The sequence below is a fragment of the Atheta coriaria genome, unplaced genomic scaffold (assembly GCF_025399875.1).
Source record: "Atheta coriaria isolate IRGN ID8LTWV9N9 unplaced genomic scaffold, Caltech_Dcor_3.1 hic_scaffold_6_pilon, whole genome shotgun sequence".
Classification (NCBI taxonomy): domain Eukaryota; kingdom Metazoa; phylum Arthropoda; class Insecta; order Coleoptera; family Staphylinidae; genus Dalotia; species Dalotia coriaria.
Window position 1 is genome coordinate 9,003,244 of NW_027045448.1, and position 15,968 is coordinate 9,019,211.

Below are 15,968 nucleotides of genomic sequence, written 5' to 3' on the forward strand. Positions count from 1 at the left end.
TAATTAAAGTTAACTATGCAACTTGGGCATACGTAGCTTTATTCATTCGAAGTAAAACGCGCGTGACGAGATAGCGCACGTCGTAATAACTTGTGGCTTTACAAATCGAACTGCCATTTGTGCGCTCGCATTTCGTATGTAATCGTCTTTTTGCAAAACAGTCGCACATGTCGTGCTAATCAAACGCATAACTGAAATACATGTGTGGATGCTTGAGCGGGGTGGGAAGCCCAAGCGATTGGGGTGCATGTGAGCGTTCACCTTCCGTGCGTGCGATCGAACACGGATGGAATGGTTTTGTACTGATAGAAAATCGAGGCGGATGGTAAAACGCTCGAAGCGACCCTATAAATAGACGACGACGCGAAACTAGATTGAAACGAAGGGTGAACGGTTCCCTAACGTTTCCCCTAGGTGTGTGTTCGAGAGTGTAATGCACTCAGAAATAAACGTGTTTCAAACTTTCATTTATAATGTAATACTGCTTTAAGCAATTGTAACAGTGTTACAAATAAATTTGAAGAAGAGACAATATTTTCATTTCTTGATATTATATACGATTAAAGCTAAAACTGGACAGATATAAGCGTATTAAAGTAGTTTCGCAATATTTGAAATAGTGAAAAAAACGTTTGATTTACGATTGATGACTTTTTTATTTTTTCCTTTTCCCATTAACTCTACGCAGTACTTTTGCAATCTTAAATTGTTCATTTTGTTTTAATTTTGTTTCTGTTTCGTACTTTCATCCACAGACTGCGCTAGTTGTCGTAAAAGAACATAAACTTGAATATTACTTATGATAAATATTCAACTCGTCTCAAAATAAGATTATGAATGATACAGAACCCGTCAAAGAATACTTTTGCATGGCACATTGATGTAAATACCTTCTTGACGTACAAATATGTCGGGTGTAGTGTTTATTGTAACATTTCCGAATGAAGATCATGAAAGTTTTGTAAAAACCATCACCAAGAAGAAAGTTGTGATTGCAGAAGCAAAGAATACCACTCATGAGTTATACGCGTGCACACCACTTCATAAATCTCAAGAAATATTTGGTAAATTCACACCTAACATTTCGCCCATGATGGTTTCACCTATACCAGCCGGATATGAATATATTTCGATGGAAAAAGTACGTTACCTTTCTGTTTCTCGTAAACTGAACAAATATTAATAATTTATTATTATTCTTAGTTAATTAAAGATATTTTATCCATACACAAACTCGAAAGTAATGCATGTTATCATCAAATCGATGACAATTACAAGCAAGTTATCTTTAGTGTGGAAGAAGGTGAGAAATGTGAAGAAATTTTGGATGTTTTAAAAGAGCATAACGTTGGGCAACTGTACGAATCAACGATTAGTATTATTCCGTGCAGTTTATACCAACACGCTGCAAATAGTGGAGAGATTGAGAATACAGGCGAAACCAAAAATGTGTCAGCGTAAGTTTTAACCACTTTAAGTAAATATAAAGTGATTAATGAAATTTTGTAGAAATACTGTTTGTGATACTGCTTGGGTCCGATTCGTAAACTCTGTCCGTGCCCGTTTGACTGTGGCGCAACTTGTGGAGGTCCTGAAAGCAGATGCATCGTTTACTTTTGAGTATATATGTCTTCTTACCTTAGCAGCGTAAATAATCCAATATTAGAAGATAAAACTTATATTTATTGATTAAAATATTTCAGTTTAATATGCGCAATCGGATTGGTCGAAGACAGCGACATTAGCTTATTCTCCAGCATGTTCATATGTCCAATGATGGTAACTAATCATCAATTTATTTACACCGTTTGATCATTATTTCGGTGACCAAATTGTAGGGACCCGTCTTAGCAGGAACCTTTGGCTATGTAATCCGGGATAGTGTGCTGCAGGTAACAGGAATGCAGAGCGAATTATTCGGAATTGGATTAGCGACCCTTGTGGGTTTCTGCTACGGTGTAATTATCTGTCTGTGCACAGACAAATACGGCTCGGATTGGCAGCCTACTAGCGAAATGATGTCCAGAGGAGATGTATACAACCTCGGAAGTGGTTGTTTGGGCGCTGTCTTATCCGGTGCGGCGGTTGCCATTGCTATTCTTAGTCGGAATTTTGCTTCATTGGTGGGCGTCGCAATTTCTATTTCTTTGATGCCACCTGCGGTAAATGCAGTAAGTTAATCTTTTTGTAATTTGAAAAAGATAATCTTGCAATTATTGTAATTTCTAGGGACTTCTATGGTCATTAGCTACTATTTACTATATCAAAGACTATTCTTCTCAGAATAGATTTCATGAACTTCTTTCTTTGGGAGCAGTTAGCATGTGCTTAACGCTGATTAACATAATTTGTATATATTTGGCAGGAATTCTTATATTCAAGGTAAATTGAACTTGCTCCAATGTAACTTAACAAAATGTTAATTTTTCCCAAAAATTCGTTTAGATTAAAGAAGTGGCCCCCGTAAAAATGAAGAACGAACATCGCCGAAAATTCTGGAAGCACGACGTACGTATAACTCGCGATTATAACAAAACTCTACAAAAAGAAGAAGCCGTAGCTATGCAAGCACAACTTAATGAATTAAAGCGTAACAGTCAAGCACACACCCAACTTTCACCCGATAATTCAAAAGACAGTAAAGACAAGAGTTTTCCGCGTTCAGACGGTAACAAATCAAATCATTCAGTATCATCCTGTACGATTGTCTCCAAACGTCCTACTATACAAGAACTACAAGAATTGTACAATAATATAACACGTGAAAACACTTCAGTGTGCTCCATGGGATCATCTAAACGATTGGCACCTATCATTGACAGAGATTGCATGGCATCGCCACAATTGATGACTGAAGTGGTTATTTCAAGTGCAGCCGCAAGTGAACATGGTGATGTAGCGTGCGGAACAAAAAAGAAGTTTACTGTCACTCCTTGCATTCTTGATTTGTAAAATGTTATTATTACCTCAATTTTTATTGTTTTACTTTTCGGTAAAACATGCCATTTTAATCGTTTTGTTTTCTCTAGTGCCTTTTATATATATTTTAGTACCCATTGTAGCACAATGAAATAACTAATAATTATAAATATTTTATTGTTCTCATAAGCTTCTTTTCATCATACAAAAAACCACAAAACCATAAATTCATGAAAAGAAAGTTACGTTATCATCGCTTTACAAAAAAAATATCCAAGTTCATGGAACTATAGCATACCTGGAAAATCACATCCCTGCATATCATTTGTTTGTTTGTCAGTTGTTCGTCACAACAAGTACGAGTACACAGTAAGTCATAACAATTGTTTCTTTTACTTTCAAATTTTCGCATAGATCAACTTACAAATATCAAAGTCGCGATTTGAATGATGTTTAGATTGATGGATGAATAAGTTAATGTGAGGTCAGTCATGTTACTCCACGCTGCTTCTGCCCTCCGTTTAATCGGCACGTGTGGTTTTGCGTTGTCTAGGACTCTGTTTCGGTGATTTCGTTTGCTTTGCGCCTTGTTTCGGCGATTTTGATTGTTTTGGTGATTGTTGCAGCTTATCTGAAAGTAAATTACATTGTTTAGCAATGTTATATTCATGCGAAGAAAATAATAAATGTATCCAGTGAAAAACTTACTTATGTTAGCCAAAGTTTGTTTGGGCAACCATTCGAAGTCAACATTGTTGGGGTTGTTGGTGCCAGTCTCAACTGGAGTTGGTTTGCGATTGGTCCTCTTACGACCAACAGAAAGCAGCGTTTGTTGACCGATCACCAAGAGCAACACAACGCCGGCAGCCAAAAATACGTACAGGAAGAATGTTTCACCGTCAAGACCTAAAGGAACAAAGTTACTGTTAATTTCTGACATTTTACAAATGACATTGAATGTATTTTTAGTGTCAGTTGATAACCAAATGACAAGAACGCTAATGTACCTTCTTCCAATTCAACAATTTGTACAGTTTCATTGTAGACAGCTTCCTGGAAATATCCTCCAGCGCTATCTCTGTAATTCAAGTTGATGTTCAAGCCGAATGGGCGGCCAGCAAAAGCCTCAGCTGGGACAAAAGTGTATGACAAAGTAGCCTCCTGAGATGGAGCAACTTCCTTGTTGTAACCAATAGCTGAGAAGTTCTGGATATAGAAATTGAAGTCCATTGGATAACGGAAGGAGGCTTCAATCGTGTCCAAAATGAAGTCGTTCTTTCCCTTGTTACGGAAACCGATCAGGAACTCAACTGGCACGCCAGCCGGTAATTCTTTATGCAAATAAAATAGAAAATTAAGAGTCTTGTCACTAAAACATGGCTTTCAATTTCTTACCCATTTGAGAGGGTCCAGTTACAACGGGTCGAATAAATAACAGATTTGTGTCGGCGTCTGGTGACGCCTTTGCTTTTGAATCATCTTCTTCTTCCTCTTCTGTGGCAGTAACTTCAACATCTCCTTCTCCTTCAACATCAGCTTCTTCTTCCAGGGGGTCTTCATCAGCATATGCCATCATTCGATGTCCTGAATACAAAACCACATATATTAGACTCATAGCAACCCTCAGCAATTTCACACCACAGAAACAATTAGAATTCATTTAAGATTGTATGATAAACGAGTCTATATGGCACAATGCATGCCACGTCTTCTCGAAAGGTTATCCTGCCGCGAAACGTTTGTAATGAATTAAAAGCATTGCAGAAATAAACTTACCGCCATCGATTGTGAAGATAACCGCCGGTAAGACCAGCAGGGCCAGAAGGAAGAAGTTTCTCATCTTTACAAATTATTTACAGAGAAAATAACACCAAACGATAGGTGAACAAGCACCGAACAACGACCGAATCTGAATAGGAGAAACACCGCAACGAGCGTTGCGCGAGTTGTGTGATACGTGGAAGTTCTGCGGACACATGGCACCCCCACCAAGGAGCTATGAACGCGTTACGTGTTGACTCGACGCTACGTCGCGCTACGTCACTTTCTCAAGTTGGAGTTGTATGCGAATGTTGGCATCTAGTTTATTCATGCTTCAAATGCATATTTTATTTTTAAACAATTTTATTATCCAATAACATGGCCGATTGTTTGAATAAATATATAAAATTAGATGGAGAGAATTATATATTTGGTGTAAAATTGTACTAAAATTTGCTTTTTTTTATTTGAATTAATTGAAATATGGCGGTTTTGAATGCTTAATTCCGAAAAGAATTCTACAAAAGTAAAGAATCACAAGTCCGTTTTGTATCAAGTCTTTTTGTTTTCCAGATATTTGCAATGAAAGTTTAAATGGTTTCAATCGTTATTCATTGTTTTGAAAATTTCACTGTCTTTTGTTTTACATTTATAACAAAACTAGACAGCCATGAAAACTATAAATAAAAACATATCTTGTTTATCAAATAAATACGTCATATTATCTTATCACAATCAACTGACAACTGAACTATCACAAATACAAATTTCATAATCTATCAAAATGCCTCCAAGGAAGAGATCCAAGGCACAAGTAATAAAAGAAGAAACAGCTACAGAAGGTGATGTGGACGATGATTTTCTCGAAAGGTTTGCAGAAGAAACCGGATGGAAATCCGTTCTCCTATATCAATACCTAAGTGGTTACATTGTGATGGTTGCTGTATCAGCCCTAACAGCAACTGCAATGTCCTGGTTAGAAATGATGCACGTTATCATCACCCCTGAAGTATCAAAAGCTGAACAAGCAAAAACCTATTACTTTGACTGTACGTACAGTTTTAAATATTCATAAAATATCCGTAAACGTTTTTCCTTCCATTTAGCAATTATATATCTCATGGATTTTGTGTACGCTGTGGATATAATATTCCGAATCCTATATTACATAACCCCTTGGCCCAATATGAAGCTGTTCAATGAACCGGTACCCATTGAATACATTATCATCGACGTCATATCCGTTATCCCTTATGATCTTATGTACAAAGCCGTGCGGAATACGCCATTAATAATAGCGACTCTACGCTTGCGCGTTATGCTCCGCTTGTACCGCATTGCAACCTCACTGAGTCAACTGAACAAGATGTTCCATGAAGTATCTATTTTAGCAACCATTTTATGGAGTACATCATTGATGCTTCTATTTATTATTATTCCATCGTCGATTCATTACATCATCTACTGCACGTATGTAAAATGCAGCAATCGGAATTACGGAGCATTTATTAAAGCATTTTCAACGGCATCGAGATATTTGATGACAAATGGCGCTGATTTTAAAGCGTTTGAAATGACACATATTTACCACATGTACAGCGTGGCTGCGATTATTTATTTCGTGGCCACGATGTTTATTGTTGCTGATTTGGCTTGCAAAAACATAAATCGCTTGAAAGCAATTTATTGCTTCATTCATGACTATCAGAAAACAATGAATTTATATAGTTTTATGAAGAACTTTTACAAGAAGGAATGGGCTTTTGAAGATAATCAACTCTACTTCACTTTGAAGGATTATTACTATCATTATTTAAAACAAAGAAATGGTATATCCGCGGAGAAGGTTTTACATAAAGTTTTACCTGAAAGTATCACCAAAAGTATCATCATGGATATGGCATTTGACAGCTTTCGACATTCGCACATTTTCAGATATTTAGATTTACACATTGTCAGATTTCTAAGTACATTAGTGCGATTTGAATTTGCTGTGCCAGGACAAGTCATAGTCCGAAAAGGTGATTATTTTAACCGGATGGTTTATATAAGTCATGGCGTGCTTCAGATTTTATCACACGAAGATGGCGAGACACCTGTATTGAATTTAAGCGGTGGAACTAGTCTAGGTGAGACCACACTTTTCCTATCCTATCCTTTAAACTGCACAATCATATGTCAAACATATTGTGAACTTGTTGTAATTGACAAGAATGTAATCAAACGCATGATTGACTACTACCCAAATGAATATCGAGAGTTGGTTAAGTCAATTATGGAACGCTTCGAGGATGCAAAGCGATTGAGAGCTGTGGTACGAGAAAGAATGGATCCACATCTAATCAAAAGTGATTTACTGATTATGTCGTGGATTAAACAATTCCAACGATGTTTTCTGCATGATCTAGAAGGACTTGGGACTTCATTGGATAATAAGATACGAGGTTTACAATATTACATGGATAATCTTATCTTTTATGTTGCTTATTTGGATAAGTTGGTTGTTTCCGAAGAAATTGAACTTGTGAAAGATTCTGTTTTTCTGAAGGCAACTTTTCACTTCATTCTACAACCACAATCACCGATTTTGATTGTGTGGAACATTGCAGTCTTGTTGATGACAATCTTCTTTATAATTATCTATCCGTATAATTTATGTTATCCTATATCCAATCGAAGTATTCAGACAGTTTTTACCATTTTCGTCACGTGTATTTTTTGGCTGGACATTTACCTACAGATTTTTACTGCTGTGAAGACACGTGGCGCCACCTACTTGAACTTTAAAAGTATTTTGGTTTATCGACTTCGCCAAAAAGAGTTTTTGATTGATTGCTTTGCTGCGTTACCTTTGGAATACTTTATTATATTTCTAACTGGACAAATGCCAGACGTGGTGTTCATGTTCCTGCAAGCCAATCGTCTGGTGAAATACTATAAGCTGTCATGCTTCTTTGACGATATGAATATTTGGAGTACCAATATGTTGACAGCATTTAACTACATCAAATTCATAATGCACTTTTTATTCTTCTACTACTATGCGACAATGTTGATTTATATTTTCAACTGTTACGAAAACGTCTGCACACCAGAATTTGAAGCGATGTTAACCAGATTAGAAGCGAAATCTGGTTACAGAAAAATAATGGCTGTTAGTCCATTGGCGAATGCATTAATTACTGGTGTTATCATTGGTCAAATGCCACAAACAGAAAATCCTTACATTTATTTGGGTTATACTGTGATTGCCGTCTTGGGATATTTAATGAAAGCTCTGTTTCTTGTAAATGTAATATCGTCAAGTGCCTTGCAGAATTATATACTTCTCAAACAGCAGGAACAATTGCTGGGCATAGCCGAAGCTTTAGAATGGTTTGAAGTATCTAAATCGTATCGTATTGGACTCCATGGATATCTCAACACGCTCTTCTACTTCAATTCAGACACTTACAAACATTACAACGATATGGTTTTACCTCTTGAACTTGGAGCATCCTTTCGGAATCTCCATTTGACGCGTATACTAGGAAAAAATCAATTTTTCAAAATGATATCGACGAATCTCGTAAGTTTTCTAAGTTCATCGTTGAAACTTGTTATAATTCCGGCAAATATGGTTGTTTTCTACTGCGGACAAGCAATTGACGAGTGTTATATCATTCAGCAAGGATTTTGTACAATGTGGTACGGTAATTTGCGTCATGATGTGACTGTAAATGAAAATTTGGGTCTGGTTGAAGTGCTTTTGGATGTTCCCATTTTTCACACAATTGTCACACGCACTGATTGTATTTTACTACAAATATCCAAGCATGAGTTACAGCGGTTTTTCAGTAACTTTGTAAAGGAATCTGAAAGAGTTTACAGTGCTCTTAGTGAATTTGCTAGATGTGAACAACTTCTAAGTCGCAAAGCGCAAGTAATTACAAGCGACATTGAAGAACAAGAACTGAATAATCTATTTCAAAATGCTGATGCTGAAGATGAAGATAAAGTTAAAACTACTACAATGATCAAACGATTTTTGCAACGAAGGCGAAAGATTTCGTTCCGTATAAAAATAATAAGCACTACCGGTCGGTTTTTGCTCATTTGGGAAATAATCAAAAATTCTGCATTGGTGTTAAGTTTGGGATACACTGGATTTTTGGCTTCTACATCAACAGCAACTGTAAATTTTTACGTTTTGCTCTTTTGGATTTTTTCTGCTTTGCTGATATCATCATTCGCTTTGGAGTGACATATTATGACAGGAATGGTTTTGAAATTAAAAGACTTGCCAAGACCTCTCTACACTACCTAACACACGCTTTCCTGATTGATTTTATTGGTTCCTTCCCGGTTGATCTATGTATTCCGCAAGGCGAATTAATTTTCACACGTCTGAATCGTTACCTATTGACTTACCGGATTTTTGGACTTGCTTACTACTTGACAAAGCGTGTGAAGAAGGTTCGACAGTATGTATACATTTCCCATTTGATCATATTCCTCTTATTAACTCAAAACCTGGCAAATTATTACGTGAGCTTATTGTGCACACGTCTTAACGACGATTTAACATGTGCCAAAGATTCTTGGGTAAGTCTATCAATTGAAAACATCCAGCAACAACAGATACTTTTCGAATCGCTCTTGTATCTGCTCAGCATTTTCGTCGGCGTCGGTTTTCGACGATATAGAAATGTTAGCTTAATACAACGATTTTTGCTATCTCTTTGGGGAATTTTTGGTCATCTGATGGGGATTATTATAGTAGGACGTGCAGTTTCGTATTACTTATTCAGAAATGCAGATCTCACAACTTACCAAGATGCCATGCGTGACTTAGTACGTTTTCTAAGCTATTGTGACATTGACAAGAATATCAAATACGAAGTAATTCAACATTTTGAATACATCTGGGAGAAACGTCAAGGAAAAGACATAGCTGACGTGATTTACAACTTTCCCACTTCTATCAAAAAAGATGTACTCTTTAACATTTATGGAAAATACTTCAGAAAAAACGAAAGTGTTTTCAATTACGCTGAAGACAATTTCCTTAAAAGTTTACTAATGATTGTCAAACAAGAGACATTCAGGAAAACTGGTATAATCTACAAAGTTGATGACATTCACGGACATATTTTCTTTTTATTGAAAGGAAGTGTTGAAGTTGTCGGACCTGACTCCAACCGTTTATTAACATTGGCATCTGGTAGTTTATTCGGATGTTTAGATGATTGTAATGAGACAAGGCAAACTTTAACAATGGTTGCCAAAGGACACGTTGAAACACTGTCATTTTCAAGTGCCGAATTTTATAAACTCTTGAATCAACATCCGAGTTTTCACGCTAGATTCTTTGCGAAAGCCAATATGCACTTTGACTTTATTCCAAGTCAAGCTGTATCGGAACAAGATGCGGGACCAACTGAAACTCGACGTAGTTATGCTCTGATGAACATGAATCTGATAATGGACAAAATGTCCAAACTACGCACACGCGTTATGAAACCGAATAAGCATATACAACGTTTTGAGCTTACGCTGTTCATTATTGAGTTTTTCTTTGGATCCGCTTACGAATTGATCCTAATGACCATCAAACCAACATTAGGTTTCTTGATGATAGCTTATATACGTGATGGTTTGTGGATGATAAGAATGTATATAAAGTTTCACGTTGCTTATGAAGATGAGTATGGTATGTTGCAGTTTAGCAGAAGGAAAATTGCTCTGCGTTACATTTTTGATCCATTTGGGTTTTATTTCGACTTGTTTTGCATTCTGCCGTTTGATAGCTTTGCCCTGCTTATATACGATGATATTTTGCGAGAGAATTTAACGTTTTTGTTTCGTGTGAATCGATTTTTCAGATGTATTTATCTATTTTTGTACATGTCACGAACAACGAAGAAACTCAACATTAACGTCCTACTGATGAGAACTGGTTATATCATAATGCACGCATATATTTATGTGATCATCAAATTTATCGTGTACTTCTGGAGTGAGACATTTTTGATTAAAGACAAGACCAAGACCAATGATCAATTGATTCTACACTCTATGAATTACTTGGATACCATTTTGTTTATGTTTACAACATCGCCGATTCCGTATACGGAGTTTTTCAATGGTTGGGCTCCGGTCACACTTTGTCTGATCATATGTTTAGACACTTGCTTCCTGGTATTTTTCTTCAGTAATTTTGCTGGCACCTTGCAAGTGGTGACGAAAGTTAAATCGAAATATTTAAGCATTTGTTATAATCTGAAACTATTGATGTTGATTTGTGATGCGTCGACGCCATTAATTGACAAAGTGACCATGTACACTAATATCCTTTTAAGGATCCGCAATGGAATACAATTTCCTTTTCTGTTGGAGCAGGCACCTTATTACTTACGAGAAGCAGTGCTGAATTCAATGTTTGGATTTCATTTACGAAATCATTATTTATTCAAAGATTGCCATATGGATTTCTTGAGACAGTTATCTGCAACAATGAGGACTTTAACCTATTTTGAAGGCAATCAAATATGTGATGCAGGAGACATTGATGAAACTATGTACTTTATACAAGAAGGCGTTGTTCAGGCGTTGACTAAAGATACGTTATACACTGAAGTCTGTGAGCATTTGCTTGTGGCAGGCGAAAGTTTTGGATTGAATCAAATATTGTACCCTAGATGTGGACAATATTATGCATACAGAGCATCCGTACTTACCACATTGGTAACTATCAATCGAACTGACTTCGTTCGTTTACTTGCATTTTTCCCAAGTGTCTTGAAACACATCTACAATCGATCAATTGAATTTGCAAGTTAAACATCTTTTAAATCAATTATTTATTTTGTAATTATATACCAGTATATGTTTATTAAAAGTTTTACGCTGTGTTGATTTTGTTATTTTTTAGCGAATTTAAAATTGCAAAACTTGACATTGAATATTAAAAGTGTTATGAAGTCTGGAATGTAATTTATGATTGTGGCGCATATTAGAATTCAATGGTTTTAAATTGACCTCTATGACATTGTGCATTAATAATTCTCACAAGATTATAAAACATCTTATTTATTTAGGTGAATAACAATACATAGTGATAAAATTAATTTCATATAAATAGCGGACTATCAAACCATTGGAATAATTTACCTTTTGTTGGATCTGATCTATATTCGATGCATTTTCCTCTGTAACAATTTAATAAGTTAATCACAATAAATTAGTTGTTGCATTGTAATATACCTTGAATAATGAATGCATCCAGATACAAAATAATCCTCTTTGAAACACTGTGGTCCAAGGATAGAGAAATATGTGAATCCAATTTTACGTGCAATCATATCAGTTGAATTTTTCAAACAACTGTAGAATTCATTATCGCAGTCACAATGTGATCTAAAAATGTTTATTTGTAGTTTCTGAGGCATTGTAAGACAATTTACACCAACCTGGTAAATAATCCAGTATTGTGTAGACCAAATTTAGTTTCTCCTGCAGGAATAAACTCGAAACATTTATCATGCGCACGACAACACTTATCTGTGTCTTCAAATGTTCCCAAATCATCATCGCTTTTTGCTTTATCACCATCTCCACACCATCTTGTACCTTATAAATCAATCCAAATAAAATATTAATGCAAAAACCGAATTAATTTATGTTGTTACCTGGATAAATTGCTTTTATATGATGTTTAAAAGAATCAGCAGGTCCAGAAAAGAAGCTTGAGTTAGTATCCAATCCTGTGGTATGTGTAACAAAATTGAATGCTTTACTGATTCGTGATGCAGCTCCAGAAGCTACACTCGCAGCCGCATTGATAAAAGGTTTTATAAGTCGTCGGCCAAACTCGTGAGTGCCTTTTTCTTTGCTTTCTATTTTCAATGTTGGATCATCAACTTGCTCAATTTGATCTATATTCTGTGACGGATCAATTTCTTCCATTACATTACCATCGTCAAATTTAAACTTCAAACCTCTTATCCAACTTGCTAAATGAAATCCTTTATATTGCATATTTTGTTCAAAATGTATTAATTTATTAAAAATGGAAACATTTGATTATATATAGTTATAAATTTTATTTATTACTTACTTTTATTATCATCCCCTGCATGAGTTTGTTGTATCCCAATGACCACAAACACACACACAACAATAGCTATAACAAGAAATAAAACTTGAAATTATAGTTCATCAAATGATTAAACAAATTACTCACTAGTTATTCGTAGGTGCTTCATATTTTCGCAATAATGCTGATGTTACGTATCGGTCTTAATTGGTCAAGTGCGAATCGTCAACTGAATCTAAGCATTTCGCAGCAAATTAATTTATATACATTTGAATGGAACTCAGGAACGTACTTCTTCTTATTACCACAATACAAGACGCAAGATGTTCCAAGAACATAATTATTCAGTTCGGAAATTTCCGCGATTAATTGTGGTCAAAAAAGAAAAATTTCTGCCTTTGGGAAATTTGATTGTCAAACAATCGTAACTGGCTATAAATACCACTCTGTTTTTTTGTAAAACAACCTTCTAAACACTGCCGCGGTTGACCATTACCATAATGAATAATCGGAAAGCAAAAAAACCTCACTTTACACACGGTTTTTACCTAAAACGCTTAATGAACAACAAAAATATATATGATAAATTATTGTCATCAGGAACTAAACGATGGATAATTAAATTATATAATTGAATGTGTTAATAACTCTTATTAACAAATAATTTGGGTAATTACCGCTTATTTTAATGTATATAGGTAATTGTATACAATTCAAATCGGTAAGCACTCGCGACATTCACGCGACTTGTGATCATGTGGTCTATTGTTCGGTTCTGTTTGTAAATACAATTTACTTTGTTGTGTTATTAATTTGAAGGAAATGACCTGAGTGAATGTATACCTAGGTCTTGAAGGTGACAACCACCAATGACTTATTACTATTATTGTTATTATTTATTGGAGTTGCTTACTGCACACAAAGAGAGGAAATTAGATTTTAATTGATATAAATGTTATTTAATAACTTATAGCATGTAACTTAAGATTCAGTAATGTCAAAGTTAAATTTAAATTCGTTATTTGAAGGCACATAGTTAAAATTGCCAGTTATTTCTTTATTATTCTTATCCATTATACCATTTTCCTTGTGTTCTTCACTAATTGAGATGGTTGATACATCTGGAACATCATTATTTGGAGTAGGAAAATTAAACTTAAAGTCTTTTCCAGACTTTGCAAAAATTGACTTTCTAAGAAACATTGAATTTTTGCTTGGGGTTGCAGTTGTTACTTTTATTCTGTTGGCATCTAGTATCAAAGAAAATTATTTATTTATTATAAAGAGTAAATATGTAATAGGGTCATACTTGATTGTGTTTGAAACTTTTTGTTTTCAGCCTCCATTTTAGCTCTATAATCACCAAATGTCATTCTCATAACTTGTCTTTTCTTGATGATTGGTGCACTTGTGCTCATTAAGGTGTTAAGAACTTTTTGCTGCTCCTCCACTGAAATAATAAATCTTATTTTAGTAACCTAATTAACCAAACCATATGTAAAATGTTTTTGTCTTATATACTTTGTTTTGCATTAAGTTTTCCATTTTTAAGACTTGTTTGTAGCTGTTGAATGCACCAGCAAAGCTCAAGCTCAAATTTTTGTGCTAGTTCAGAGTTTGGGTCTCCATCTAATACTGTGGAAGTGCCTGCGGATGTTGATGCTACTGGCGTCGTCGCTTTTGGCAAACTTTTACATTTACCACTGCTTCCATGTAATTGTATTTTCTTTTTCACCATATTTATTTGTTATATTTAAGAAGTAACCAATTTACTTGAACACCTAACCATGTGGTTCTTAATAAACAAAAATAGGCAACCAATGCTACACTACAAAATGAAGTACAATAATGCACAAATTCAAATCAGGTATTTATCCCCTTTTAATTCAAAAGAACAAGGTAAATATTGGTGTGTATATTATTTATTTTTTAAATTTGTTTATAATTAGTTTCATTTCTAGACGCAGTATGTTTACAAGTCACTTCGGACGCCAAATCCTGGGCCTGGTGGTTCACCCTTCAAAGAAGTAGGCTCTCCCAAAGGTTCAGCAGCCATTCGTCCATTCCTATGCATATGAAAGTTAAACTTACACAACAACATATCAAAAAATAACAAACGTACCATGGGCCCGCCCTTGGTTTCTTTCCAGATTTCAATTCACTTAAAATCTGTTGGGTGTCTTGAACTGTCAAATCCTCCTATTTATATAAACAATTAGTAAACAATAAAAACTTATTTAATATTATTTGCAAACTTACATAATAATCATCATTAATTTGAACCATAGGTGCATTTACACATGCTCCCAAGCATTCCACTTCAGAGATAGTAAACATGCCATCTTTTGTTGTCTCACCAACTTTAATATTCAAATCTTTCATGATTGCCTCCAAAATTTCATCAGAACCGCGAAGCCAGCAGGGCGTTGTGGTACATACTTGCAAATGATATTTACCCATGGGTTTTCTAAAGGCAAATAAAAATAATTTATGCTCCAAAGAAGAATTTTTGACAATTTCTTAAAATTACCTCATGAACATGGTATAGAAGGTAGCAACTTCATACACTCTCATATTGGGCAAATGCAGGATTTCTGCTACTTTATGCATGGCAGCAATGGGCAGCCAACCATGTTGCCTCTGAGCCAGGTCTAGAAGAGGAATCATAGCTGCTCTCTTGTGGCCATCAGGATAAATGGCCAGAATTGCTTCTACCCTCTACAAGAGGATTCATTAGTACCTCAATAAATACAGCAAATAACATGCTCTGCTTAATTTACCTTCTTGTTGTCTTCTGTAAATTCAAAAGACATAGCCTGGTTGTCATCAGGACTGTCTCTGTGTACAAATAAGCTATCATGCTGTACTGCATTTGTTGTCCTAAGAGCCCTTGAATGGATCCCATTCAACTTGAAAAGAGTACAGGTTATATTATGTAATAAAGTGCTGGAATACCACAGATTAAGTAATAAATTGCTGTTGGTAGACTCACAAGGCGCTGAGCGGCAGATCGAACGCTGGATAACATCGTATCCTGTTTTTATTTCTCTTTTCTGGAGAATAATATCAGCTGTGTATCAGCTGCACCAAATGACATATAGGACCAAATTTTAAAAGATTAGGAGTGGGGGGATAACATACTTTTTACTGTTTGATATATTTTATCAATAAATAATTTATTTGTTTACAAATTAGTAAATATTTACCCCAC

The 15,968-nt window shown here is 35.3% G+C and overlaps 6 protein-coding genes across 7 annotated transcripts; 2 read left to right on the top strand and 4 right to left on the bottom strand.

Moving 5' to 3' along the window:
- Positions 1–96: 96 nt before the first annotated feature.
- On the top strand, positions 97–3,361 carry LOC135794845 (uncharacterized). Its single transcript, XM_065306301.1, has 7 exons — positions 97–1,141; positions 1,204–1,457; positions 1,510–1,647; positions 1,704–1,779; positions 1,839–2,171; positions 2,230–2,382; positions 2,446–3,361. Exons 1-7 carry the CDS (start codon positions 908–910, stop codon positions 2,950–2,952), a joined length of 1,695 nt encoding a protein of 564 aa, XP_065162373.1. The 5' UTR covers positions 97–907; the 3' UTR covers positions 2,953–3,361.
- l(1)G0320 (signal sequence receptor subunit 1 l(1)G0320) lies at positions 3,080–4,876 on the bottom strand. Its single transcript, XM_065306302.1, has 5 exons — positions 4,696–4,876; positions 4,315–4,503; positions 3,927–4,250; positions 3,628–3,825; positions 3,080–3,550 (listed from the first exon to the last, which is right to left on the bottom strand). The coding sequence occupies exons 1-5, from the start codon at positions 4,757–4,759 to the stop codon at positions 3,441–3,443; spliced, it is 885 nt and encodes a 294-aa protein (XP_065162374.1). The 5' UTR covers positions 4,760–4,876; the 3' UTR covers positions 3,080–3,440.
- Positions 4,877–5,411: 535 nt separating this feature from the next.
- Positions 5,412–11,573, top strand: LOC135794700 (uncharacterized). Its single transcript, XM_065306069.1, has 3 exons — positions 5,412–5,729; positions 5,787–8,885; positions 8,921–11,573. Exons 1-3 carry the CDS (start codon positions 5,465–5,467, stop codon positions 11,500–11,502), a joined length of 5,946 nt encoding a protein of 1,981 aa, XP_065162141.1. The 5' UTR covers positions 5,412–5,464; the 3' UTR covers positions 11,503–11,573.
- A 162-nt stretch (positions 11,574–11,735) lies between these two features.
- On the bottom strand, positions 11,736–12,992 carry LOC135793520 (uncharacterized). 2 transcript variants are annotated; one of them, XM_065304520.1, is made up of 6 exons: positions 12,905–12,992; positions 12,779–12,844; positions 12,351–12,674; positions 12,132–12,291; positions 11,926–12,078; positions 11,736–11,870 (listed from the first exon to the last, which is right to left on the bottom strand). In XM_065304520.1, exons 1-6 carry the CDS (start codon positions 12,924–12,926, stop codon positions 11,792–11,794), a joined length of 804 nt encoding a protein of 267 aa, XP_065160592.1. In that variant the 5' UTR covers positions 12,927–12,992; the 3' UTR covers positions 11,736–11,791. The 2 variants fall into 2 exon arrangements, with proteins under 2 accessions (XP_065160592.1, XP_065160590.1); XM_065304518.1 differs by having other exon boundaries at positions 12,351–12,686.
- A 639-nt stretch (positions 12,993–13,631) lies between these two features.
- Positions 13,632–14,573, bottom strand: LOC135794542 (UPF0488 protein CG14286). Its single transcript, XM_065305853.1, has 3 exons — positions 14,279–14,573; positions 14,067–14,207; positions 13,632–14,007 (listed from the first exon to the last, which is right to left on the bottom strand). Exons 1-3 carry the CDS (start codon positions 14,493–14,495, stop codon positions 13,739–13,741), a joined length of 627 nt encoding a protein of 208 aa, XP_065161925.1. The 5' UTR covers positions 14,496–14,573; the 3' UTR covers positions 13,632–13,738.
- A 90-nt stretch (positions 14,574–14,663) lies between these two features.
- ND-24 (NADH dehydrogenase ubiquinone) lies at positions 14,664–15,900 on the bottom strand. Its single transcript, XM_065305847.1, has 6 exons — positions 15,750–15,900; positions 15,538–15,666; positions 15,288–15,475; positions 15,017–15,224; positions 14,880–14,956; positions 14,664–14,823 (listed from the first exon to the last, which is right to left on the bottom strand). Exons 1-6 carry the CDS (start codon positions 15,783–15,785, stop codon positions 14,730–14,732), a joined length of 732 nt encoding a protein of 243 aa, XP_065161919.1. The 5' UTR covers positions 15,786–15,900; the 3' UTR covers positions 14,664–14,729.
- Between the last annotated feature and the right edge of the window lie 68 nt (positions 15,901–15,968).

Excerpts from the sequence above, each read along its gene's own strand:
- ND-24 (XM_065305847.1), bottom strand. The coding sequence starts at position 15,785 with ATGTTATCCAGCGTTCGATCTGCCGCTCAGCGCCTT. Across the intron at positions 15,667-15,749 it reads GATCTGCCGCTCAGCGCCTT|TTGAATGGGATCCATTCAAG; the intron begins GTGAGTCTACCA and ends ACTCTTTTCAAG. Across the intron at positions 15,476-15,537 it reads TTACAGAAGACAACAAGAAG|AGGGTAGAAGCAATTCTGGC; the intron begins GTAAATTAAGCA and ends ATCCTCTTGTAG.
- LOC135794700 (XM_065306069.1), top strand. The coding sequence starts at position 5,465 with ATGCCTCCAAGGAAGAGATCCAAGGCACAAGTAATAAAAGAAGAAACA. Across the intron at positions 5,730-5,786 it reads AAAAACCTATTACTTTGACT|CAATTATATATCTCATGGAT; the intron begins GTACGTACAGTT and ends CCTTCCATTTAG. Across the intron at positions 8,886-8,920 it reads CGTTTTGCTCTTTTGGATTT|TGACATATTATGACAGGAAT; the intron begins TTTCTGCTTTGC and ends TTCGCTTTGGAG.
- LOC135794845 (XM_065306301.1), top strand. The coding sequence starts at position 908 with ATGTCGGGTGTAGTGTTTATTGTAACATTTCCGAATGAAGATCATGAA. Across the intron at positions 2,172-2,229 it reads TGCCACCTGCGGTAAATGCA|GGACTTCTATGGTCATTAGC; the intron begins GTAAGTTAATCT and ends TGTAATTTCTAG. Across the intron at positions 2,383-2,445 it reads CAGGAATTCTTATATTCAAG|ATTAAAGAAGTGGCCCCCGT; the intron begins GTAAATTGAACT and ends AAATTCGTTTAG.
- LOC135793520 (XM_065304518.1), bottom strand. The coding sequence starts at position 12,926 with ATGAAGCACCTACGAATAACTA. Across the intron at positions 12,845-12,904 it reads GAAGCACCTACGAATAACTA|CTATTGTTGTGTGTGTGTTT; the intron begins GTGAGTAATTTG and ends TTCTTGTTATAG. Across the intron at positions 12,079-12,131 it reads AATACTGGATTATTTACCAG|ATCACATTGTGACTGCGATA; the intron begins GTTGGTGTAAAT and ends AAACATTTTTAG.
- LOC135794542 (XM_065305853.1), bottom strand. The coding sequence starts at position 14,495 with ATGGTGAAAAAGAAAATACAATTACATGGAAGCAGTGGTAAATGTAAA. Across the intron at positions 14,208-14,278 it reads AAAACTTAATGCAAAACAAA|TGGAGGAGCAGCAAAAAGTT; the intron begins GTATATAAGACA and ends TTATTATTTCAG. Across the intron at positions 14,008-14,066 it reads AAAGTTTCAAACACAATCAA|ATGCCAACAGAATAAAAGTA; the intron begins GTATGACCCTAT and ends CTTTGATACTAG.